General features: G+C 33.4%; 2 protein-coding genes across 2 annotated transcripts; one reads left to right on the top strand and one right to left on the bottom strand.

Moving 5' to 3' along the window:
* Positions 1-1,788: 1,788 nt before the first annotated feature.
* LOC124533638 (activated Cdc42 kinase Ack) lies at positions 1,789-13,283 on the bottom strand. The gene is made up of 10 exons (XM_047109043.1): positions 12,726-13,283; positions 12,406-12,653; positions 11,751-12,168; positions 11,064-11,265; positions 7,853-8,048; positions 7,416-7,541; positions 6,804-6,880; positions 4,274-4,495; positions 3,406-3,531; positions 1,789-3,006 (listed from the first exon to the last, which is right to left on the bottom strand). The coding sequence occupies exons 1-10, from the start codon at positions 12,810-12,812 to the stop codon at positions 1,958-1,960; spliced, it is 2,751 nt and encodes a 916-aa protein (XP_046964999.1). The 5' UTR covers positions 12,813-13,283; the 3' UTR covers positions 1,789-1,957.
* A 988-nt stretch (positions 13,284-14,271) lies between these two features.
* On the top strand, positions 14,272-27,722 carry LOC124533859 (cilia- and flagella-associated protein 65-like). The gene is made up of 26 exons (XM_047109407.1): positions 14,272-14,478; positions 14,554-14,773; positions 14,895-15,049; positions 15,683-15,802; positions 15,875-16,157; positions 16,439-16,520; positions 16,600-16,780; positions 17,758-17,864; positions 17,937-18,069; positions 18,559-18,722; positions 19,396-19,563; positions 21,785-21,851; positions 21,934-22,104; positions 22,453-22,641; positions 23,147-23,223; positions 23,580-23,850; positions 24,052-24,291; positions 24,383-24,556; positions 24,724-24,867; positions 25,417-25,532; positions 25,717-25,836; positions 25,919-26,051; positions 26,272-26,409; positions 26,916-27,034; positions 27,113-27,232; positions 27,607-27,722. The coding sequence occupies exons 1-26, from the start codon at positions 14,368-14,370 to the stop codon at positions 27,704-27,706; spliced, it is 3,903 nt and encodes a 1,300-aa protein (XP_046965363.1). The 5' UTR covers positions 14,272-14,367; the 3' UTR covers positions 27,707-27,722.
* Positions 27,723-27,795: the final 73 nt, after the last annotated feature.

Here is a 27,795-nt window from a genome sequence, read left to right as displayed (position 1 = left end):
TCGTTCCTTTGTTCTTTGTCGTCTTATGGACTCTCATTTATCATTCGGCTACTGTAAATTGACCCTTAAAGAGCGGCGTCCCCTCTTCTTCACCTAACGCAAATCTGCTCATGACTCGTGTCGACCATTATGTAAAACCTTCGATTCAAATGAATACAGATAATACATGCAATAGTAATTCGATTTGTATTAAAAGTCGGTCACGCTTCTATATACGGACATTTTTAATTATTTAATTTAATTAATTGACCCAAAAATTCGAAACGTAATACATTATGTTGTTATTTACCCTCAGGGGATAAACAAATATCCATATTCACATTTTAGGAGATAATTTGTATAATATATCGCAGCAACTTAACGAGATATGTTTATATTTCATGTCAATTAAAAGTGCAGCTTAATTATTTACACTATATATTATAAACTATGAGAAATATGTAATCAATTCGTAAGTTTCATACACACCTTTAAACAAAAAAAAAAGTAAAATACACACACATTAACACTTGTTAATTGAAGAAAATTTGCTCTTGTTTTTAGGAACTATGTCTTAAGTCATAAATCAAGTATTATTAAAAAAAAAAAAAAAAAACAATCGAACAAGCAAAATGTAAAGACATGTTAAGCAATACATAAGACAACATAAATTTTCTACTGACCATTTTATATAATCAGTAATAGAAAAAAATATAAAATGGACAAATGTAAACACACTCTCATAGTGTAAAGATAAAAACAACTAAACATTATATATCTCTTGTCTTTCTTTTTTTATACGGCTTGCAGAGTAAACTGGCAAACATCTTTCCTTGTCTTTCTATTATATACAGTGTTGTATAAAATATCTTTTGTTATTATTATAACAATGTTATTTATTCGTAATCGTTGTCTCAAACTATATTAATTTATTTAATTGTGTGTTTTATATTTAATACAAATTTAATAGCGAAAGCAATTTTGTTCTAAGTAGGTGTCTAGGAAACACTTTTTTATCAGAATTACTATTAACATTACAGTGGATAAATACTGGAAATCAAAAGGTTTTTCTAATTGTCTAAATGTAGACAACTTACAGAAATATTTCTGATTTGAACCTTAAAAAATATATCAATTGAACAATATACCAAAAGTAATACATTTGTTTTAACTTTATTATTTAATTTACATTCGTACCAAAAAAAAATCCTTAAAAACATGCCGCTTTCATACAAAACCTTTAATATTTTCTTTTAATTTAAAAAAATACATATATCACAACTAATAATTAGCCAAAACTATAATTATCATCAATTTTTCTATATAGATTCAGTCTGATTAGTAGTATGTCCAATATTAAATCTAAATATACACATTTCAAAAACTGTTTATTCGACAATCATTATGACATAGACAATAATAATTTATTTATGTTAAATTTCACTATGGTTTCTTTAATTTCAACTTATAATGACTTATAATAATTTAGACTTTTAATGAGATAATAGGCTATTTGACGATGCGAAAAATAAAGTGTGAATTATTGTAATCAGTGTATATTATGAGTTTAAAAATGGTTATTTACTAACTAAAGTTGAAAATAATACTTAATTTATTCAAAAATCCATAAATAAAAATGCAAATTTTCAAACATTTGACACGTGACACAAAACGCTCCTGATTGGTCGGACTTATGATGAAGTCACTTTCTTGTAAACTTTGCTTTTCTACTATATGTACCACAGATTAAAATACAGCAAAGTGACGTCACCGACCCCATTGCAGCGCCATATTGTCCAAGTAGCGTTTTTGCGCGCTATTTAAATATGGAACTTTTAATATGATATTTATCGGCAAATATGTACTAGAAATAAAAAACACAACTTTTAATGGGTTTCTTAACTTCTACTAAATAATATAAAATGGATTTTAAGAACCAGTCAAATAGCCTATACTAAATTTAGCAAATCAACGAAACCTACTTGGGTTGATACGGGCAAGGGGGCGCCGGACGATGGGGCCGCGGTATGGGCTCATACACTTCATCATATATACAAGTATTCGTATAATTAGCACTCGCATACACACCGGGGGTTTCACCGATCTCACTGTAAATATTACTGGCAGTATCGTTCACTTCGTCATACGACACATTCCGGGATGTCGAGGCGCCATACGCTGAGTAGCCATACTGGCCATAATCAACATTCTGGTATTTCAGGGCGCTGTAGTTTTTCGAATTCTCGAGTGAGTCACTGAAGTTCATCAATTTCTCGCCTTCCTCCTCGTATTTCGGCACGTAAATATTCTTCTCGTAGTCATTATTCGTCTGACTGCCAGACGGTGTCGAGAATTTCGTGTAATAATCCTTCGTCTCCAGAATAAACTGCTGCTGCGTCGGATTTATCTCGAAGTTGCTGTATATCGGTATGTCGTTGTATCTTTCGTTGTTCGTGTTACCGGAGTTCGACGCTGCGACGTTACCGTACGCTCCGCTATTCGAGTAGACATTTTCATTTGTATTCTTCGATCTGAGATTCAACGATTCCGATATCCTGTCGTCCAGCGACATTTCGGCTAACGATTTCACGTTATCATTCGTTAGGGTCATTTCTGATTCGTCCTTGTTCCTTTTCGAGAGAGCGTTCGTGGTTGAATAAGCGTTTGTTAGCGTACCGTACGATGCTTGGCTGGTTACATTATTCATGGCTGGGGTCATGTTATTGTATACATTGTTATCAGTACTAGTCGATGCATAATTCGAGTATGTTTGAGATTGACTGTATCTATTAAGGGTATCCTGTAATTCGTAGGTGGGTTTAGGTCTAGGAGATTCAGGTTTATTCGTCGGCCAGAACGAAGTGTCGAATGGATCCGTCTGAGACGGATAAGCTTGAGTTGTCGTCACGTTGAGACCGTCTAGGGACTTAGCACCGTACAAATTCGGCTGTGACGTCACGGCCTGAGATTCTGTGCAATATGTCGGTAGGCTTTCTATGCTTTGTTGTCCCCAATCTAATTCTTGTCCTGGAAATATACAAAAATATGGATAATAGAAAACATTTAAAGCTATACTATCTCTATAATACATTTAAAATTCGAATGCATAAGAACTTGAATGTGCTACGCTATCGGTATAGCCACACATAATTTATTTATCAAGATTTTATTCAAATTTACCAAGATGGATAAACAGTTATTTGCAGACACAACATGAATAAAATATTTCTTGAACTGCTAATGATGATGATGATGATGATAATGATAATGGTGACATTACGTTTATACCATAACAGTTGTTGCTATCTAATATTTGTTGCTGATTAATATCAAATCTACTAGCACCTCTGTTTGAATTGATGTTTGGAATCAATACATAATATAGTTTTACATAAATGTAATATACTCAATGTTACAATAACTTACCAATTTCTGGTACATCAATCGGTTCATCCAAAATAGAGATATTATTCGGATTAGCTTGCTTCTTGGTTGGTGTAATTTTGTTAGTCATTGGAGGCAGATCCAAGTCGATAAGTAACTCTTCTTTTACTGTAAAACATAAACAAATCTAATAAGGATTTTGTAATAATATTATAGGACTAGTGACAGGGGATTTGAGCGATATTAATATCGCTTAAGAATGAGAAATTTAATACCTGCTTTGAATCACAATCACTTTTGTAGTATTTTTTATTTTTATTATAAGTTGATCAGTAAATTTTGGTTGACTTGGTAATATAAGTGGAAAAAAACGAGTGTTATATTACTAACACAGAAAAAGAAGAAACGCTACATTAAGTTAAATCGAAGCCATAGCAACTTTACAGTTAATATCATGGTTAAAAGGTGCTCCTATGAGTTACGGTTTGAAGAGATATTTTGATTGACAAGGATAGAGTTAGAGGTCGCACCGTACAGGCTCTTGGAGTAGTGGTCGCGCTGGTGGCGCGCGGTGAGTGTGATTAACAAGGATAGAGTTAGACGCACCGTGCAGGCTCTTGGAGTAGTGGTCGCGCTGGTGGCGCGCGGTGAGTGTGATTAACAAGGATAGAGTTAGACGCACCGTGCAGGCTCTTGGAGTAGTGGTCGCGCTGGTGGCGCGCGGTGAGTGTGATTGACAAGGATAGAGTTAGACGCACCGTGCAGGCTCTTGGAGTAGTGGTCGCGCTGGTGGCGCGCGGTGAGTGTGATTGACAAGGATAGAGTTAGACGCACCGTGCAGGCTCTTGGAGTAGTGGTCGCGCTGGTGGCGCGCGGTGAGTGTGATTGACAAGGATAGAGTTAGACGCACCGTGCAGGCTCTTGGAGTAGTGGTCGCGCTGGTGGCGGGTCGCGGGCGCGGCGGGTGAGGCGTCGGAGCGGTCGTTGACGAGCTTGTTGTAAGTGAAGTGTCGGCTGTGCGCGTGCGGCGCGCGCGTGCTGCTGGCCTGCGCCGCCTCCGCCGTGCGCCGCCGCCGCGCGCTGCCCTCCGCGCCGCCCGCAACCCCCGCGCCCCCCGCGCCTCCCGCGTGCGCTGCCGACGACAACGGTTCGGTTATACATCCATTGTCTTATATGAGTTAATTGAATGAACTAAATCTTTATAAGACCATTCCTTTCAATGTGTGTACAGTACGACACAACTCACAATCGTACGATGTGCTACGTCTAAGTTGTGATTTAGACGTAGCATCGACAAATTCAATAAAACCGATTACTGCCGGTTTATACAACCAACAGCAGCTATCGCGCCATTCGACGCTATTAGACGCTATAGATTCTCGTGTTAGTGACGTGTCAAATTGACGAATATATGTATTATATTACAAGTTATTACGTTTGTGTAAAGATCATATTCACATAAGAAATAAATATAAGTAATTTGGGATAGAGTATTTAATTCGGATGTGATCGGTTTTACGAATTTAGCCGATGCTATATCTAAGTTGTGTCGTATATACGAGTATATGCCTATTTTCTATCCTTAGATTATTTCACTTTTGTTGAGGAATAACGATGACACACATGAGACTAACTGCCATGTAAAAGTGGCATTTGATCTCAGAGGAGTAGTTTCTCTTAATGCAATATGTGTGTAAATAATTTTACTTATTAGAGCTAATAGTGTCTTTTAATGCCTTAAAACCATTTAAAACTTATTTGAAGTTTCTCAAATTACATTTTCTACGCGTTTTACGTTTTTACTTGGCTTGGTAGCTGAAAATGTGAAAAAAAGCATAATTTTCTGTAATTACTTCTGCCTTTTGAACAATTTCGTTTTTTCCCACCCCACTTCACCCGTACGTAATTTCTTAATAATGAAAATTAGTAAACAAGAAAATAGGTATATTTATTTTATAAAGGTAAAATAAATCTTATTAGTGTAGTGAACTTTAAGTATGGCTTTTCTGTAGGCTTTTTATGAGCTATGAATTCCTTTTACATAGTTTCGATGTATCTATTAAGGATTAACCAGCATTAACCATGTAGTACGAAAACAGTCTGTTGTGATGAAACATAGATTTTACACACATAACTAAGTATAACCATTAAATAGATAAAAAAATTCTATAGACAAATTTTACATTTAAAAAATTCAAAAAGTAAATACAGACAGGCAGAAGATCGTAGTTTAAAAAAAATACATAACGTACTAGATTAGTTTAAATTTAAACTAACATAGGTGCGATATATTTCACAACGTCCATAAACAGACCAGTCACACGCGTGATAAAACACGATTAGTCATAGATTAGCAATTTTCAATGCTACGGATAGTTTTGCGTCGTGATATTGAATATATTGTTGCATTCGTGAATAAATTTAGACGTTCGTGCAAATATAAAATAAAGAATATTTTATATAGAGTTAAAAATCTCCAATTAAACAAAAGAAATTATAAAAAATATTACACACACTATGGAATATACAGGATTATTGGTAACTCGACGTATATCCGCTAGGAGGCGATAGGGGTGACTATTTTCAATAATTTTAACCCCCATATGCATAGTGCAAAAATTAACCATTTACTAGCGGATATACGTCGAGTTACCAATAACCCTGTATACATTTCATCGTAAATATTTACTCGGGGGGTTGGGTTTCATGGATGGGGCAAGCCCGTCTGGGTAGGTACTACTCACACATATTTATTCTGTTTATATATTATTAGACATACACACAGTTTACATATTATTTACATATTTATTTAACAGTAATACGTTACATTGTTGAGTTGCGATTTAAAACGTGAGTGAGGCACAATGGGCATAACTGAGTCACCAACATTTTGGCATTGTAAGGAATAATTAAAAATTTTTACGGCGCCTTATTCTATTAGAGGATTATATCTTATTTAATCTACACTTATCACGGCCATAATGATTTCCCATGATTTTTGGAGCATTGTAAGGAGGCGTAAAATATTTTAACGGCGCTTTATTCTATTGGAGAAATAAATAAAATAAAATAAAAATAAATAAATATAAAAAACAATACATACGTATGGTGTACCGTAAGACCATGAAAAGAAATCATCAAAAAATCTATACATATAATAAAACTGGAGCGTCTGTTTGTAATATTAAAATATACCTTTTTTACTCAATGCATATGTATGTATACACAGTACATATATCAAATTAACATATTTTACGATTTTTGTCTGTTTGTTCCGGCTAATCTTTGGAACGGCTGGACCGATTTTGACGGAACTTTCACTGGCAGATAACTGATACAATAAAGAGTAACTTAGGCTACAATAATATTTATTCAAACGCGTACAAGGTCACAGGCAGAGCTAGTCAAGTATAAGATTCACGATAATGTGTAGATCTTACCTTTTCGAACCGGCGATAGCGCCGGAGCTTTCTTGGCGCTTTGTACGTTCTTGCTCTTAACAGCCGTCACTAACGTACTGGAAATAAAATAATCGTTTACAATTTCATTGAACTCTATTATAAATTTATATTACTTTTATGTATCGGTATGTATAAATATATTAAAATCTTGAAATGAAATTTATTATTAAAGTAAACTTAATATACTAAAAAGTGTCGATAAATAATACCATAAAATACTAATAAAAAAATGAATCGCTGTAACCGAAATAAATTCTACGAAGTACGCAATTTCATTCATAATAACAGTAGTCGTCAGTTGCGGTTTCGCTTGCGTTTTAGTGATTATTCATATGACTCAGGTGTGTGGCAAAAAAAAATAAGCATATGCCAAATAACATCCAATTGGGTTCAGTCGCTTAGATGTGAAAGAGCAACACACATATATACATGTACACACACAACATGTTTATTTATTTATAATGCTAAACTGTATACATATCATTACAGGACATTATCCCAAGTTGGTATTACACGTTAAACAAAAAAAAATATTAATATATATGTTATACAGAATATTTTCCAAGTAGTTTTTTTATATATGAATGTTACCTGGGAAACAATCCAACTTCGAGACTGCTCTGGTTCTGTCCCTTCCACCAGTGTAGTTCAGGCCTCTTGTCTATGAGTATTATAGCGTCCCCAGCTTCTATTGTCATCTGACCATGTTTTCTATAACTGTGAATAACAAAGGTTTATTTATTTTACATGTATGAGTGTAGGCATTATGATTTTGGTGAGGAGGTCATACCTTCTGATTTCAGAAATTTTTAATTTTTTTTTCAATGGGTCGTTACACCAAATCTAAGGAACTTACATTAACATGTTTTTCGAGACACCAAAGTGTATTACTACTTATTGTTACTAATAATAGACAGTGCAATCTAAAAGCGTTTATTGAACCTACTAGGGATATAAATGTATGACCTTGAGATGTCTATACCGACAAGGCTGAAATATTTACAGCATGAATAAGATCTAAAACTTACCTAAGACTAGCAATTGCTGTTTCAAACTTATTCGTCTCCATGTACCGCTGTATACCAACGAAGGTCGGACGTTCCTTGGGGTTAAGGTCCCAGCACTGCATCATCAGCATGTAAACGTCGGGCGGGCAAGCATTTGGAGCTGACAGACGTTGACCTTCGCGCATTATCAGCCGAAGAATCTCTGAACCGTTTAATCCTAAAACAGAAGATTTCAAGTTGATTTTTTAATCATTCAAATCAGGGCCGTATTTACAACCAACCGGGGCAACTGCCCTGGGGCCTCCACATGAGTGGGGGCCACATCAGTTTTCAACGAGTTAACAAATACCGTGATATAGTCAAATTATAATAATGTTACTACTTAATATTTTAAAAGTTACCAATACAAAGTAATTAAATAATAGCTTACTGATTGAAATAAAAGTAGTAATTAATTCATGATAATATAATTATTAGGTTGTTCACGCTTCTGATTGTCTAGGGCCCAAACTGCTTTGTGGCCCGGGGGCCTCCAGACCTTTAAATCCGACTCTGATTCAAATCAATAATTGAAATAGTTTAAAGTCTTGTTTTGTTTAGTTATAGATATTTGTTTTGTTAACGCTACTCTCTTCTATATCTTGATGGTCGATACATAGACAGTACAAAACAATTTACGTGAACAGAAAAATAAATACACGTATGATAAATTAAAACGAGCTATTTATCAGTATATATACTTTGTGCAACTAATTCCATTTTGGTAATCCTTTGTGCCTTTGGTAATCCGTACCCAGATTCCAGTCTCATATCGCCCGGCTTAGCGAGTTTCTACCGTAATACGTTGTGTGTACACTAGATCATCCGTTAATAATAGTTTTTGTGTGATTAATGTCCGTGTAAAATCAGTTTGAAGTAATATAATTAAAAAAAAATACAGACGAACTGATAACCTCCTCCTTTTTGAAGTCGGTTGAAAAAAAAACAAATTAACAAGCACTTTAGAATCGTAATTATACAAAACTATATTAAGTGAAGCTATCACTGGTTCGGAATGTAGATTCTACCGAGAATAACCGGCAAGAAACTCATGAGTATTTCTTGATTAACATTTAAAATACAAAGTTATGTTAGTTAAATACAATAAAAATATCCTGGCTAGAAATTCAAAAAGCTTTAGCTGCACGCATTTCTATCATCTGTATAATTTTGTATTAAATAATACGATTTTTTTATTTATGTATTTTTTTTAAATAATTTGTAATAATGATGTCGAGATGGCCCAGTGGTTAGAACGCGTGCATCTTAACCGATGATTGCGGGTTCAAACCCAGGCAAGCACCGCTGATTCATGTGCTTAATTTGTCCTTATAATTCATCTCGTGCTCAGCGGTGAAAGAAAACATCGTGAGGAAACCTGCATGTGATAAATTTCATAGAAATTCTGCCACATGTGTATTCCACCAACCCGCATTGGAAGAACGTTTGTTGTTGTTGTAATAATGAATAAAATAAAATAAAGCGATTTTATATATACATACATATATGTATGTATGTATAAATATAAAGAGTTACGTTGTTCTATGTACTGAGACTTACGCTATCAGACACACAAGTATGCGTATTGAATACAGCAGTATAATAGCATATAGTGTCAATGCCGACCTTCAGAGCAGGTGTCTTCATTGCGACCCTGATAAATATGTTTGTGACAGTATATGGTACAAAATGGGTGTGTTATGAATGCCGAGTGACTGTTTCCTTACAACGGAAATTGTCTGATTAAATAGTGTATGTATGTGTACATAATACAAAATATATGTATATATATATACATAAAAGTATCTTCAGGTCTTATCAATACTATTAAATAACGTAAAATTGTAAGTTGTAATACATACATTGATTTATATTAAAATTGTATCAAAATTTATGCCTAAAACACGCAATTTGACAAACTTATGTTAAACAATCCGTATAAACGTGAAAGTGACTCTGTGTGTCTGTCTGTCACGCTCTCACTGCCAAAAAATATGACAAAATTAAAAAGCAAACTAGAACTACAAGGAAGGACATAATTATGCTAACATATGACATCAAACCCCTAAAAAGCGAGCGAATCTGAAGGCGTCAACTTGTTATCAACATATTTAGTTATATTGCATTAAATGATTGATAAGCAGTGAGTTATAATTTTACTGCTACCTCTGCTATGCGATTCTTTTAGAATATGCTATTTGACAATGCGAAAAATAAATTGTGTATTATCGTAATCAGTGTATATTATGAGTTTAAAAATGGGTATTTACTAACGAAACTTGAAATTATTCCTTACCCGGCCGATTTTTCGGCAAATATGTACTAGAAATAAAAAAAACAACTTTTACTGGGTTCCTTAACTTCTACTAAATAATATAAAATGGATTTTAAAAACCAGTCAAATAGCCTATTGATTTTGTATCTCACAGGTCAAATGTTGACACCAACTTAGTTGACATCAACTTGATAAGAGTATCCTTTGAATATACTATAAGTTATTTTTAACTTAAGCCTATTAAAAAATTTAAAGCTCATGTCAAAAAACATATTAAATAAGGTATAGAATTAAATACTCGCAAATGACATTGGCAAAATAATCTGTCTTTTCGGCACAAATAAAAGCCACAAAGGAAAAAAAGAGAATTCAATACAAGATGATATTAATGTTGGAAAAGTGTGAATTAGTATTTGTTGATTTCTAGGCAGGATATATATAAATTTAATTGTACTTTATTCATATATGCTGTAGTTAAAAAGATGGAAAATAAAACTACTGAGTTTCAAGTTGGTTCTCAATGGTAAACGCTACTTTCTGAAACTGTGGTAGCTTTATATTGAATACAACACTGAGATGAAATAACGAGTAGTTTTATGAGCCTGAATAAATATTTTTTGTTTTTGTTTTCAAAAATCATAGTCAATATTGCATATTATTCATTTGTGATATAATATTCAATATCACAAAAACAAATTACATTTCATGCTTGTCTACAGTGAGTTTTTCTTCTGGTAGTAGAAACATAGGTACTACAGGTTAGAACTGGCAAGAATATCGGCAGCAGCAGCTCATTCTTTGCAAAATCATAATATAATTAAACTTTAAACTAGTTATAAAGAGTCTATTTGGATAAATTATGGAAGAATTCCAACATGGTAAGCTGTATTAAATCTAGCAATATATCATAATTCTCACCCATCCAAGGATCTTCTCCAAAAGTATACATTTCCCATAGTGCGACCGCAAACATCCATACATCAGATGCATGAGAAAACTGCCTAGAACGTAATGACTCAGGAGCACACCACGGGAATGGTACACGACGACGTTCACTCATCACGTAACAATCATCAGCGTCTGGCAGAGCACGCATTAGACCAAAGTCACCAATTTTGACCTAATGAAAAACAAATTATATACTGTAGTGTGAATTATACAGTCTTGAAAATGTTCTTCAGTATTTTACTATATAATAATTCATTTTTATTAAAATATATTAATCTAAAACCCACAGAAACATTACTTATGGATGAGCCAAATTAGCTAAATGGTTTACAAATCTTTCATGTGACGTCCAACTAATAGTGAATTTTCATACACTTAATTTGTAATTCATTGCATGTCAGATAATATAAGAAAACATTATGAGGAAATCTGCATGAATCAGATAAAATTCTACTACATTAGAATGAACATTGAAAGTGCATTAGGTTTTCCCCGGACTCCAATACATGGTCCTAAAGTTTAGGAGGATACTCGCATAGTAGGTTATTTACAAGATATCACTTAAATTTTTACTTGCATAAAATCTCTTAGGTAAAGTCATTGATATTACATAACAATTTTATTAAATGAGTATAGTAGTAACCAAAATAGACATACCAAATCCAAATTAGATAACAATATATTCCGGCAAGCTAAATCTCTGTGCAAAAATCTATTTTTCTCCAAATGTGCCATTCCAGCTGCTACTTGCACAGACCACTTTGATATATAGTTCAAAGACACTTTACCGTCTTGCGCTCTTATGTAATCTAATAAAGCACCCATAGGGGCTAATTCGCACACCATCATCAGGGGATGAAAAACAACACCGTGTAATTTGATTAAATTAGGATGTTTTAAGCTATGCATAGCCTCAACTTCTCTTCTGAAATCATCATAGATTCCTGGCTGTGAGAATGCATCAGCCTTCAACACTTTAACAGCTACTGGCACCATTTGATTTGATGGATCCGGCATTCTCCATTCTCCACGTTTTACAACTCCGAATGATCCATTGCCTAATTCATTGTGCAACCTGTGAATGATATTGCATTAACATCACATACTGAATAATTAATAACGCTAAGATGTAATATCACCTATATAACAAGCTATGAGTAAAACTGTAATTATATAAGCCGCAGAGAGACAAGTCATAAGTAATTTAATATTATTTCGTTCTATATTAAATATTCTATAACATTTCCTCTATGTTATTATATGCATGTTGTATAATGAATTTAAATCAATGTGATACAACAAAATCACTTACACAATATCTTTCTCCAATATAATACATGTTGTACGAGCCTCAGTTTGTATTTGAGGTTTTATTGCTATATCAGTCTTCTCTCTTGTGATGGAACCTGATCCAAACAATTTATTCCAAAATTTCCTATTCCACAATTGTAACTTCTTTTTTCTAACAGCATCAAGCAGTCTTCGAATGCCAGGTTTGCTAATGCCAATTTTTTCAAGGTCTTCTGCATGTACATAGTCAAAATGTGCCAATCTTGTTATCTGTAAAAGTGGTTTTAAATGTACTTAGTGTTATTTTTTAATAACATCACTTTATAACAAAATATCACATACCTGTAGCTGGTCCCTGATCGGTATGTAAAATTGTTCCAGCTGCACATTTTGCAGAATCTCGCATAACCAATCAGTTCCCGAGTCCATTGTAAATTACGCGTTGCGGCTAGCTTCGTAATATGGTTATTAGAAATCTTCTCAGAAATAACATTTCCAGCAGGAAGTAGAAATTACTGTATACGAGTGCTATTATACGCTTAAAACTTAAAAAGCTCGCGGAGTTATTAATTAATTATCACATCGAGCTAGATATCCAGTCTATTTGGTTTTATTATAAAAAAAGTTGTTATATTTTTGTATTTTCTATCTATACACAAAAAAACAAACACAATACATACATTACAGAAAAGCTACCTTCTGTCTTCATCATTGATAAAAACGAACTACAGAAAGAGACAGTAAACCATTCATCAATCAATCATTCGCGTATGAAGTATTGAATGATGTTGCCATATACTAAACTTTACATGTAGTAGGTAATACACACAATATAGTTATTTATTATCGTTATTATAGGTTACACTAATTAGGTTTATTAATACTATAATAAATAAAAGCTTTAATTTTTTTTTTGTTTAAGTGTACACAGATACACACTTTTAGAATATTGTGGTAGGGTCATTAAATTTTTTGTGTATATATATATATTTATGGCCATCTTCGCATGGATTGCAATTTATTTAAACAGAAAATTAAAAGTGAATGTTTGTTTCTTCGTTTGATAAAAAAATGTTTGCGGCTTAGACACTATTAGATAATTTTAACTGACGAGATAAAAAATTTATTTCCACTAATAATCATTCGACCACGCGAGATATTTTTTATTAATATAAAAATATAAAAAATTATATTAATTAATTTTAAACTATATTATATATAAGGTTTGAATAGCTTAAAAAAAGTTGGTGTAGACACAAGACAAAATTGTAACAAAAAACCACTTTGTTTCATACTATTTATTACATGTATAAGATATATGAGTAACAAGAAGGCTTATATTATTTCTATATAAATAAATATGAAATAACGAAAATTGTCTAATATAATTACTTTGTTAGTATATAAACATTATACTCATAATGAAAAAAATGACAGATACCTAACCGGTAAGTAATAGTGTGCAAGAGTTGTCGATCTCGAGTTCTCACTTTCGAATATGTGATAACGAGTCTAATTGTTTCCAACAGAGCACGTAAGCGCATGTAATACACGATCAAAGCGACATTTGAAACAAATAAATATTACTTAATTTAAATATATAATAAATGTTAAAAATTAAAAAGATATATCTCCATTGCAAATACCAAATGTTCAATAATCCAAATGAATCAATTAGATTACATACTCAATTTACTCAAATTGTGAATGTTGGCTTTAAATAGGTTATATTATATTACCAATATGTAATATAAAAAAAACGCATAACTATTATGTACGAATAAATATTATTTTCAAATGAGTTAATATAACTACAGCACTGACCGGAAATATTTTGTGCGAAGACGTTAAAAGAACGTCATAATTAAAAAACAAAAATAAGTTTGATTTACGATAAAATTTCTTCCGTAGGAAGATTAAGTTCACTTTCGTAGTAGAAGAATAAGAATTTAATTAAAATAAATAAACATTGAAACAACATAAAATGCAAAACTTTTCAGCAGAGAGTATGTCTGATCATAAATTAGTTCAGTTTAATAATATTCCTATTGACACTGTTTCTGAAAAAAGCATATCAATCCAAAATGTTTCCAATGTGAGTATCAATTTGGAGTTGTTAATTAAAGTGAAGTATATACAACATTCAAAAGGTGAATAATTCATATTTCAGCACAATTTAACTTATCGCGTTTCATTAATGTACATACTGAACAGCATTGACCAAGTTTTTAAAGTTTCCATTACCTCGAGCCCTGTTAGCCCTTTTGATTGGGCCGAGGTAAAAATTGTCTTTAAGCCCAAAACTGTCGGGCAATCATACACGGATTATTATATAATAGAGGACACAGGTGGAAATACTTGCAGATTGACTGTAACTGGAAAATGCTTTGGTTAGTTACTATTGGTACTGATTAGCCTTTACTTCCGAACTTTAATTTCAGTTGCAGAAGTCCCTCATGAGTTTATTATTCATGTATTTTCCCGTTAACAAGAACTATTTTACCTTTCCAGGACCTAGGGTATATCTTAATAAAAAACAACTTGTGTTTAAAATATTGAAAAATGTTAATAAGCAAATACAAGAGACTATAAATATTATTAATAGATCTTCTGTTGACGCTACTTACCAGTGGCTCTTACCTGTTGGAGGACAAGGATTTTTTCAAGTAAATACTGACATTTTTAAGAACAAAAGTTAAATTAGTGATCAGTTAAAATTAATAGCATATGACAGACTTTATTCGTTATTTATTGCTTTGATTACATGACGTAAAACTCGCAGGTAAACGGATAAACTAAATTCTAACATGATGGTCTTAAATCAAAAATTTTGGTTTCAAACCTAGGCAAGTTTCACTATTTTTAATGCGCTTAAAACACCAAGTTAGAACATGCTCCAAACCATCTCCATAGAAAAAGATGAGCCCAAAAGTTCGATTCTTGCAGTCTGTTCCTTTTTATACAGCAAATAGTAGGGCAAAAAAGAGCTTCGCTGGCTTTGCAATTGTGAAATCCGTGATGCACCATGAGCCCTTTGCAGTCGTAATTTGAATGTCATACTGAAGCATTTGACGGAGTAAACGTCCATATATCGATGCTGTTTAATCCAAAATTAAAAGAACAAGCCTATTTCGATTAACTGTCGCGTGATGTTGCATTTAAAATCAAAGATGAGGAACCCAACAACTTTACTAGAAAATGATTTTAAATAGAATCAAGTTCGAACGATTAGTAACGGCGAGACTAGTTTGTCAGGTTTATGCCAGTCTTTAACTTTGATGCCGTTTTTGTATTTGTAGATCTCAACTGGTAACTGTGGAGTAATTCGCGCATTTGAAAAAATAAACACAACTATCACGTTCTCTGGTATAGCGCTTGGGGTTTATACAGCAGAGTTAGTTTGTTTGGTTCTTAATCAGGTAAAGGCAGAAATTATTGACTAATTGTTATGCAGTTTCGTATATATTTCTAGTAATTTTGTCATCTTTTAGGAACCCCTATATTTAAGCGTAATAGCGTCTGTAGTTCTAGCCGGTACACCACAACATAACATACAAGACCATATTTTCGAAAAATATTGGAAACGTAAAAGTCGATCCACGCATTTAATGGAAAATAGCTTGAACCGTTTGAGCTACATACCATCAGCTACGGTTTTTGACAGATATTTGGACTTTGGTTCAGGAAGTGTTAAAGATATGACCTTGAATATATCCAAAACATTGTGTGTTACCAATCATAAGCAGGAAGACGGTTGTATACAGTGGCTTCCAGGTAAGTGATAGGTATAAATCTATTTACTCACAAAGGCACGTACCTCCAAATGAAACAACATGCATGCCATTGGTGTGGGTGAGAAGATTAACCACAACGACACTAATAAACTTTGGTAGGTATTTGTTCGTCCATATTTTTTGAAGAATGTCACTGTCCGCCCTCTTAAAAATGATATATTTTTTTCAAGACATAATATCACTTTTTTTTAAGGATATGCATATGTAGCCTATACTCTGTAGTGGTGATATTTTTAAATGAATCCAGTTGCATTTACACAGATTCCGATAATGTTTTCCTGATCGATCCTATTACAACTGTGATACCGCCTAATGAATCAAGATTGTTCACTGTAAGATTCAGGTAAAATATATCCGATATTCGAAAAACTTATCTATTTTTGTTTATTTGACTTTATTTTATTATATCGATTATCTTTTAGGCCAAAAGCAGACAACGAAGTTTATAGCTATTTATTATGTGGGGATTACCAGTACAAGATACATAATGAAGATGATTCAGATGTAACTAAAATCAAACATACGTTGTTCAGAATACCGTGTATTGGTAACACTTGGTCTCCCTGCATTGAATGGAGTACAGAATGGAACTGTCCGACTGAGGTAATATCGGTATACAATAGGGACATACTCTGTATTTTTATATTCCAGTTTGATGGGCGATTAATTATAGACTTAAGGGATATAGAATGTCGGTTCCCAAGGTTGGTAGTACATTGGTGATGTAATGACTCGTTACCATTTTAAAAATGGTAATGGTTCGCCAATAGTATAAGAGTATTGGATTTAGTATCTAGTAGCAGGACTTACAGTAAAAAAGCTTCATACATTGTATGGATTTGATCAAATCAAATCAAAATCTTTGTTGAATACCAATAATCACACACATTAGTCGCATTCAAGAAAGATGCACAAGAGTGGTCTTATCGCTAAAACAGCGATCTCTACCAGGCAGTCATGGATGGTCTTATATTAAAATGCTATGCACAATTAATATATTATACTTAATATTTAAATGCTTAATTATGTAACGTAATATCACTGTGACAGTAAGAAAGCTTACTTATTAATGTTAATAGTAACAAGGATTTGAGAAACATAATTATTTCATTTAGTGACTACGAGTCATGTTAGAAAAATTAACAGAAATGACTGAAGCAAATACGTGTTTTTTTTATGAAACATCACTAACTATCAGTTTTCTATTATGAAACCGTAGACGCGAAGTGAGAGCAAATCTAGTACCGTTATCAAAATTGTTAGGTATACGATTCTTAGTTGTATTCAAATGTCAAATTATTAATTGCGGAGTTAAATCGGTGTACCTATTCACACGCTATAAATTTTATATAAGAATTATCAGTAGTCGTAATTATAACCACTTTAAATAATTACTACCATAGAGTACAAGCTTACAGGAGAGTAAAATAACCAGTTTCCATGCGTCGTTCCACTTTTTCAGCACATTATAAAGGTGCAGCCAAATGCCCTTGACGGCAACTGAGGTCAATTAATAATTAGTCTTTGTTTCGATGATATTGTAAAGTTTTGTACGTTAAAGCAATTTTTATTATTTCTAGATAATCTTACCTCCAACGGTTCCATCTCGAACGGCTTTTAGCAATTTTTTACTATCGAATAAATTGGATATACCCATGCATTTCAAACTAGTAACGCCACCAAAAACGTTAGTGGGATGACATATATGTTTTTAGGTATATTTTATAGAACTAGTTATGATACAGGTAACGTGTTGTAGGAATTTTGTCGTGATGCCTATGTGTGGGATCGTGACAGGACGCGGGTGGCAAATACTTACGGTAGCTTTTGAGCCGCTGTCGTTTGGTGAATACTGTGAAAACTGGGACCTCATTATAAACAGAAATCAAAAAGTAAGAAAAAGTAAAAAAAAAATGAAATATACTAGATTCAATTAAAATTGGTGGCAATCGTAAGTTAAATTCAAGTTCGTAACACGTTCAATGATCAAAGGTCTAAATATGTGTAACCCTTGATGTGTGGCTAAGAAAAACATAGATTTCTCTATCGTACGGAGACTAGTTTATTTAGCTAGACATCTATTTGATATATGGTAAAAAAACTGATAAATATATTTATATGGTGACTGTTGAAAACAGAATGCTATGTATCTACTTTAATACGTCTCTTTGATTACGTATCGCACTGAAGAAATAAAATTCGATCACATCACATCAAGTTTTAGATTCTTAAACTTTATTGGGCGTAATAATCCTTGTGCCGGTATTATGCTAGTCTTAATACGTGGTCTTAAATGGCGCGTACTGAAGGAATGGAAAAAGTCAAAATGTATTGCCGCTGCCAACTGTTAATGGACTAATAAAATTTAACGTTACAAACAGGCTCGAATATGTTTTTTCGCTAGTGCGGAAATAAGTCAAGTTGAGATGATGTCTCACGGATATAATCCAGATACACACGCAATGTATGAGTTTCAACCGACAATAACTGGCTGCACAAACTATTGTACAGCGTACCTACATAACCTAACTAGGATGGAAATACAGTTTGTATTTATTTATATAATATTTTATCATCCAGTATGTAGGTATAGTCTGCCTCAGTAAAAATATTTTAAATTTTTAATTACGACGATGTCTTAAACATTCTACATTACCTAAGTGTGATTTTTGGATACATTTTACAAGTTCATGCATGTACATCTATTTTTATATCTAACTTAAACCGTTTGATAAATTATAAAATAAAAAAAAGAAAAGGTGTAAAAGTAAAAAAAAGAAAAGTAACAGCCTGTAAATTTCCCACTGCTGGGACAAGGCTTCCTCTTCCATTAAGGAGAGGGTTTGGAACATATACGTCCACGCTGTTCCAATGGAATGCACATGTCGCAGAATTTCGATGAAATTAGACACCTGCAGGTTTCCTCACGATATTTTCCTTCACCGCTGAGCACGAGATGAATTATAAACACAAATTAAGCATATATAAATATATATAGTGGTGCTTGCCTGGGTTTGCAATCATTGGTTACGTTTCACGATCACGATCACGCGTTTCAGTTCTTTACAAAGTGTGGATTAATTTTATTAACTGCGAGAGTGATGAAAGATGAAGATTCGTAAGTGTAGCAAAAATTGTAGGTTTTAAAATGAGGTAACTTTTATACTATCTACCTATAGAATTAACTAATTAAATTATATTTTTGTTTGTACAAAAAGTATGCGGATTCTAAACAGCGTTACATGGTTGGGAGCTGATAACTGTGGCACTTTAGTGTTATTGCCCAAAGAAATAGTTCGCTACCATTGGTGGTTCTTCCCCAAAGAAGCGAACAAGGTGTACAGAACAACTGTTACCTGTAGCTTTGTATGTCTGATCAACGGCAAGTAAGTATAATGAGTGCTCAATGGTACCATTCAATTATCTAAAGGCAGAACTTCCCAGCTTATAAGCTTACCGATAAGCGACATCGGTATGTAAACCCACATTTTAGGGCTGTTTGGCGTTTATGTTGCCGTTTTAGTTTTAATAAATAGTATATGCGAATACTTTTCTTAGCCAATACAAACCAGAAAATAGTTTAATGGCTTGTAAAATATACAGGGTGGGCCATAAAGTTAAGCGGATAAGAAAACATCATATAAAAAAAAAAATACCAAGCTCAGGAAATAAAAAATATATTTATTATAAAAAGAACAAATGGGAATTTTATTATTTAAAGATAACATCATTTAGGTGTTTGCCCTCTTCACGTTTACACTCTTCCAATCTATTCCTCAAATTTGTGAAAACTTTCTGGCACATCGCTCGTGGGATAGCGGACATTTCCTCGCGAATGTTTTCTTTGAGCTGGGCAATCATCGTCGGTTTATTAGCATAAACGCGACTCTTCAGGTATCCCCACAGAAAAAAATCCAGTGGCGTGAGATCTGGGCTCCGGGGAGGCCACGGAATGTCCCCTCGACGCGATATCAGTTTTCCATTAAACACTTCGTTAACGACTGCCAAAGACTCATTAGATGTATGGGATGTCGCCCCATCTTGTTGAAACCAGGTTCTACTGTTGTAAGCTTCAAAATTATGCAGTTGGGGAAAGAAAAAGTTACGTAGCATTGCTGTGTAGCGATCGGAATTTATTGTTACTGTATGGCCTCGCTCATTTTCGAAGAAATGGGGTCCGATGATTCCTTGAGCCGACATGGCAGCCCAAACTGTAACTTCAAGCGAATGCAAAGGTCTTTGATGTTTTAATTGGGGATTTTCTTCGGCCCAATATCGACAATTTTGTTTATTGACAAATCCACACAAATGGAAATGAGCTTCATCCGAAAAGAGAATATTGTTTAAACTTTGAAAACGCTCTAACATTGTTTCGGCAAATGCAAGACGTAAATGGTGGTCATTTGGCTTTAATTCCTGGACTAATTGTAGCTTATACGGGTATAATTTAAGATCTTTTGTCAAAATACGCCTCAATGATGTTCTTGATATGGCGAGCTCAGCTGATCTCTTTCGCGACGACTGCTGGGGATCGCGCCGGACCAACGCTACGACTTCGCTTACATTCTCCTCCGTTCTTACTGTCCTTGTTCATCCCGCAGGTTTTTCATTTAACGTCGAACCCGAAGCCTCAAACTTTCTAACCCACGATCTGATCACACTTTCACTTGGACATTGGTTTAAATCATGTAATCTAAAGTTAGAGCGAAATAGACGCCGCGCAATAGTGCACGAATCGCCATTTTTGTAATATGATTTTACACAAAACGCGCGCTACTCACCGGTGAAACGCTCCATGGCGACTAATTTCCGAGAAGCAAGCTACCTATCCCCGCTACCCACACCCCGCTCCCGCGTTCCGGTCAAGAGTAATGCGATTTTGAAATTCGTACGCCTTTCTGGCCCACCCTGTATTAATGTGTATGTTTTATTATAAAAAGAAATAAATAAATAAATTTGTGGTTGAGACAAAATAAATGTGTATTCAGGAAAGCATAGGTGATGTGCATTGTATCACTAAGCGAACCACGAGTGAACGACTAAAGCAAATATTTAACTGGTTTTAATCTATACACATAATAAAATTGGGGTGTCTGTTTGTAATATTAAAATAGTATATAGGTACATGGTAAAAATACCAAAATAACATTTTTTAAAATTTTTGTCAGTTTGTTTGTTCCGGCTAATCTCTGGAACGGCTTAACCGATTTTGACGGGATTATCACTGGCAGATAACTTATATAATAAGGAGTAACTTAAGCTACAATAATTTCTTTTCTTGTTAAATTCAAATACGTACAAGGTCGCGGGAACAGCTAGTGTAATTAAAAATTATACAGTTTATCGGAAATAGATACGCATTTCATGCTATTTATACTTTCGTATTGTATTGTATTCGTGAAATTGTCGTGTTTGAGAAGGTTTTGCCACTACTGCGAGAAAAATGTCAAGTCATCAAAGATTTTTTTAGTGTCAAATGACACTATAGGTACTGAAATGAAACTTAATAAATACATACCTAATTGTTATTATTTAAAAGGGCATTGACTTTTATACATTTATGATATATTGTGTTAAGCATAAACGAATAACAATAACATTTTCCAGACCAATAGGTGAGCCAACTGAAGTATTCGTTCAAATAAATGGATTTTCGGAGTTACCAGATTTAAGAGTACTGCTCTTTGCATTTTTTTTGTTTTGATCATTTTTGTCAATAACAATATAGAAATTCCTAATTATTTTATCAATTTTAGGTATTACCAAAGACTCTAAACATTCACGATGCGTTGGTTGGAGAAAACGTTACGTTTAATGTCACTTTATATAACTATGGATCGTGTTATTTTACATCGAAATTATATCACACCATAGACGGCATGGGCGATGATTTCAAAGGAGATAAATTTGAAATTGAGTCTTCAATTGTATGTAATATTTTAATAGCCTTTGAATAAAATCTGTTACTTTGTGTATTATTAAAAAAAAAGACAATGAGATTTTATTAAAAAGATTTTTACAAAATTTACTACTTAATTTGTTCCCTCTTATTTATCCGTCATTTTTGAACTTAAATGATTTAGTTGCCTTTCGAATAGAAAACAAAAAGACAAGCTAGACTTATCCCTTATATTAACAGTTAGGCATATATATATATATATATATATATATATAATAATTTGATTTCGATTACTTCCAAAATTATCATTATCGCTCATTTAAATATTTACTCAATTTACAAATTTTTATCTTGATAAAGTAATTTATTTTTACAGAATAGTCTGAAACCATCAAACCACTGCGAAGTTAAACTAACGGTAACAGCAGGTGGGGCCGGTTCTAGACAAATAAATATCAAATACACTGTTTTATTTCGTACAGAATATGAGGAAGTAGAAGAGATAGAACCAATAGATAAAAATATTTGCATCGTTTGGTATGATGGAATATACCCAACTATCAAAGTAAGGTCTACATTCATTTTGGAAAAATAGCAAAATTTTTTGAGCTGAGATGGCCCAGTGGTTAGAACGCGTGCATCTTAACCGATGATTGTGGGTTCAAATCCAGGCAAGCACTACTATATATATGTGCTTAATTTGTGTTTATAATTCATCTCGTGCTCGGCGGTGAAGAAAAACATCGTGAGGAAACCTGCATGTGTCTAAATTCATATAAATTCTGCCACATGTGCATTCCACCAACCCGCATTGGAACAGCGTGGTGGTATATGTTCATAACCCGCTCCGTAATGGGAGAGGCCTCAACCCCACAGTGGGAAATTTACGGGCTGTTACTTTTTTACTTTAGCATTTTTTTTAATTTTATAAGATGACGGACTAACCACTGCACTAATTATCTTTAACACCACATTCAAAACGTAAAAAAATATTATTTATGGTTTATTACGCAAAATATAAGTTGGCCCTTTTGAAGTTTGTCAAAAATGACAGCATAAATTATTTTCAGGTAAAACGCACAATATCAATAAAGTGCCCTATCGTTCTGAGTAATCACTGCGTCTGGAACATAGTTAACGTAGAAGCGTTCGTATAGCTTACTTATCTATAGTGTATTGGTCATAAAAACAAAAAATAAACTCGTAAAGTAGCTCAACTTATATTATTCAACAACATGGCTTTCTCGTCATTATTTTATAGTCTATCTTCTCCTTAAAAGAGTTATTGAATTTTTCCGTTTAAAAAATCTCACAAGCACAGTTGGCAAGTTGGCAGTTTCACACAAATTTTTATGTGTGTGCGCAAACCTATCATTGCGCATAACCTATATGTTATCCTGTAAAGTTGGTTATTGGATTTCACGTTGTTTAATTTCCTGGAAAGCTAATAATGAGCGAAATTTTCTTACAGATAACTTCTGATTATCTAAGTCTTGTTTTCAGATTGAACAAAGGTCTTCAAGAATGTCGTCCCAATAAACCATTGAATGTTAGTCTCCACGCTCCCGACCTTTGTGTACAATCTGAAGACGTTGAATTTGCGTTCGTTTTGAGCTGTATATATGCAGTACCCGTGCCATTCAGCTTTCGTAGGGAAAAAATATGCGAATGTGAAATGATTGAAGTACAAGTTGGTATATCAACGTATGAGATGAGACACACGTGTGTTCATAGACCTTTGGTAGAATTAAATCCAATGAATGGAATCGTTGCGGTATTAACTTTAATTAAATAATTATCCGTATTATGTTCTAGACATTTATTTCTAATATTTAAGCCAATTAATTTTCCATAAACGTATTAAATTTCAAATATCTGGTGTAGCTGTGCCTTAATTTTTTTTTCATTTGATGCCAATTGTTTTGTATGCATGGTTCAAATATATTTGACCGAATTTAAATTAATATTATTTCAGCCGAACAATCCTGTCTTATTACATATAAGATTTCAATACACACTCATCGGACGAAACACTCTTTGTTTTGTATTGACATTGCCTAACCAAAGAACTTTAAATATTTTTATTCATATAAACACAGTATTGAATTCAAAAGGTATGCTTACTGCTTTACGAAGACCGACCATTGCGGATGATTATTTAACTGTTTTGGATTGTGGGAGAGTTCCCATTAACAACTTGGACCCCGTAATTCGGGTATGACTAATTATAACACGAGTTTTTAATAAATCGTAGTTAAATCAATATGTTCCTGTTTTTTGCAATTTGTTGAAATAATATATTTAAGATCGCATGGCTCTATAATCCAACCGAAGTATTTACAACATGGCGTCTCTTACGCGGGAATTCAGTTACGTCAGATCCAGTTATACGCTGTCTACAATACTTCGCGGAAGTTCCACCAATGGATAAATTGGCAGTACCCTTCGCTTTCATGCCGACGGAAATGGTCGATTATGAAGTTAGCAAATATCTATGTACATTAAAGATAATAAATTAGAAGTCAACTGGACTAGGTTTTTGAAACACATTTAGTTGAATATTTGACATATTCACCTCAAGAAATTAAAATTTTGAAAATAACTAATTAACGCATCATGCTCACATTAAACATGTTTATCCCCTTAGGTGATTTTCTTGTGTTCATTTGGATATGATATAGTGAAAATTCTGGTCAAAGGACAAGGTGGCTTACCTAATTGTATTGAAACGAGGCTTGACATACCATTCTATGTGGAAAAAAATATCCGGTCTGCCTACAGATACAATGTTGTGAGTGAAGATGTATTCTTAATATAATAATATGTAAAACTATCAATATCGGTAAAAAGTAGTTCCCTATTGATTTAAGCTTGCGCTAGCTCGCTGTTGGGAGCATACAAAAGTCGAAAAATTTAACGTCATGATAGCCTTTTCGAGTCCCATTTAAAAAAAAAGCGATAAAAATAAACTTTCAGAAAATAAAATGTATATATTAAAGTTGAAAATATGTAAGAAATTAAATTACAAACTAAATATTAGGATTTTTTACCAGTGACGAAGATTTAATATTATCATATGATTTTATAAGAGCACGAGTGATACGCTTTCACGTTCTCGTACTCTATACGAAACGCAGTATTTAGGTTGACTTATTCGAAGCTCTGGATATCGATGGTCGAATGTAATTATAGTGTAAATCCTACACTCCTGATGTAGATAAGAAAAGCGCTCTTCAAACTCGAGTTAGACCTCATTTTAAAGTGAAAACAATGATAAAGTGGGCAGATATAACATTGAAAAATGTACAAAAACAAAATCTATTATTTTGTTACGTTTTAGGTCTCCCTTTCCAAAGACCATCTCACCATACCAATAATGCCTACACACTCACTTTCAAGGGACATTATAGCTATTAACAATGATACAGAAAATACTATGAGATTTATTTGGTTGCCGTAAGTTTAAATAACTATAAAATTATTTTATATAAATGATAAACGGTAGTTGAAATATCCTTATAAAGTAATGTATATGTTTTAAGGAGTTATTACGTAATGTAATCACAACGTAACCATTTGGTATACCTTAGTTGAAATGTGATTTATTATAATTGTAAGTTTAAGTAAATATTTTATACAGAGAACGTATTGCAAATGTTGTAAACATTGTAATGACGCCATGGTGGGGAGTTATCCAGCCTAAAAGTTCAGAGTGGATAACAGTGACCACCTATTCCCTACAAGAACCGGCAACATTTACGTAAGACAAATTTCCATTATCCATTCTATGCTAATCTAATACTTAATAATCTAATTCTATAAATATTTTTTTGTTTTTTTAGGACGACAGTTTCGTGCGAAATTTTAGATTTGACAGTACGCAAGCAGTACCAAATGAACGAGATACTGAAGAGGAATAAAATAGACAAATGCAATCGAGAATTTATTTTGACCGAGAAAGGACTTTTTAATCCTGTAAGAACATGTCTAGTCAAAAAATACAGTAAAAGTAGAAGATGTTAAAAAAAAAGAAAATCAATAGAGATCTTTGCGGTTTCGCGGTCAAAAATATTGATTTTGATTTATTGTATAAAAATGCAGTATTACCAAATATTTAACCATATAATCGCATGATGATTAATTCTGCTATACATTTATATGAGTTTATATATTTGCATGATGCATTGCATTGCAGGGAATAAATGACTGTCCACCTTATGTACTCGATATCAAGAAGCCCAAATCTTCATACCTGGCCATGACTATATCGATGTCTTCACAAGGCCAACGAGATGGATTCCCAAGAATGAAGTTGAAACAAATGTGGGAGCAGGTACCAAATTTTAGGAATTATTTAAGTGGATTTATAAGAAATGATGTAACTGTAATATACTAGACGAACTTTAAACATAATGATTGACTTACCAATTATGCAAAGAATATTTATAGACTTACTCATTTCTTCTTTTTTACTTTTTTATACACTAAAACATTTCTCAACTTGGTTGGCAAAAGTTCAGGCGTATCAAATAAAATCATAATTGCTCTTTTAAGACAGTTATTTACATCACGTAAGAACTAAACGTATTTGGAGAAAACGCCAAATTAGATCTAGGCTGCTGTTTAAGGTTTTCCGGAGTCACCACTTCGACGTCTTACCTCATTTTGCAAGTAATCATGTTAAGAAGATAAGCACCGCTATAAGCCCCCTATAAGACTGTTAATGCAATAACTTATGTCAACAATAAAAAATCCTTATAAGGAACTCAAACTTTTATCGAAATGGTAAAGAAAAGCTGTCCAAATAATTAGTCTAATCCAGTGACTATTTCTTCCCAGCCTCCGCCATATGATTTGCTGTCAACCGACTTGAGCAATTATGGAGACCATTTAGAGAATTCGACGGGAAGCAGCATCGCAACGGGAGATATCATAAAAATCATTGATGGAATTTTGTGGTAATTTTACCAAAAAGACTTGTATGTTTCCCTAACTCCCTGTGTAAGAAATTTAAGATATTTGGCTAAATATTTCAGGGACGCGCTGCATAGTAAGATGTTTAAAGCTCATCTTGAGTTTTATGCCAAGGAAAGTATACCGACCTGCGAGCAATTGCTCAAAGTTATGGAACATGAGGCGAAGAAGTTAAGTAGAAGGTGGGTTACTACCTAATCACAATATGTTTTTTTTATGGTATAGGTTGGCGGACGAGCATATGGGCCATCTGATGGTAAGTGGTCACCATCGCCCATCGACATTGACGCTGTAAGAATTATTAACTATTCCTTACATCGTCAATGTGCCACCAACTAAGATGTTATGTCCCTTGTGCCTGTAGTTACACTGGCTCACTCACCCTTCAGACCGGAACACAACAATACTGAGTACTGTTGTTTGGCGGTAGAATAACTGATGAGTGGGTGGTACCTACCCAGACGGGCTTGCACAAAGCCCTACCACCAAGATATGAAGATGTTACCATATATAAAAATAACTTATAATTAATTTGAGCTATTTTCGCTTTCTCTAGAGTAACGTCAGGGATATGCGATGCAGTTGTCAATAAGGCCGTATTTCATATTTACAACCTCAAAACAAAACAAGCGTTGTCAATTTTGGAAGCTGAATAACTATTTATAGTTTATTTTTAACTGAATATTAATTAAATATAATATATTAAACATTAAAAAAAACAAAAGTAATTTCATTTAATTAACAT

Source organism: Vanessa cardui, chromosome 11 (assembly GCF_905220365.1).
Source record: "Vanessa cardui chromosome 11, ilVanCard2.1, whole genome shotgun sequence".
Classification (NCBI taxonomy): Eukaryota; Metazoa; Arthropoda; class Insecta; order Lepidoptera; family Nymphalidae; genus Vanessa; species Vanessa cardui.
Note: the sequence above shows the minus strand (reverse complement) of the source record. Positions and strands in the feature narration are given on the sequence as shown.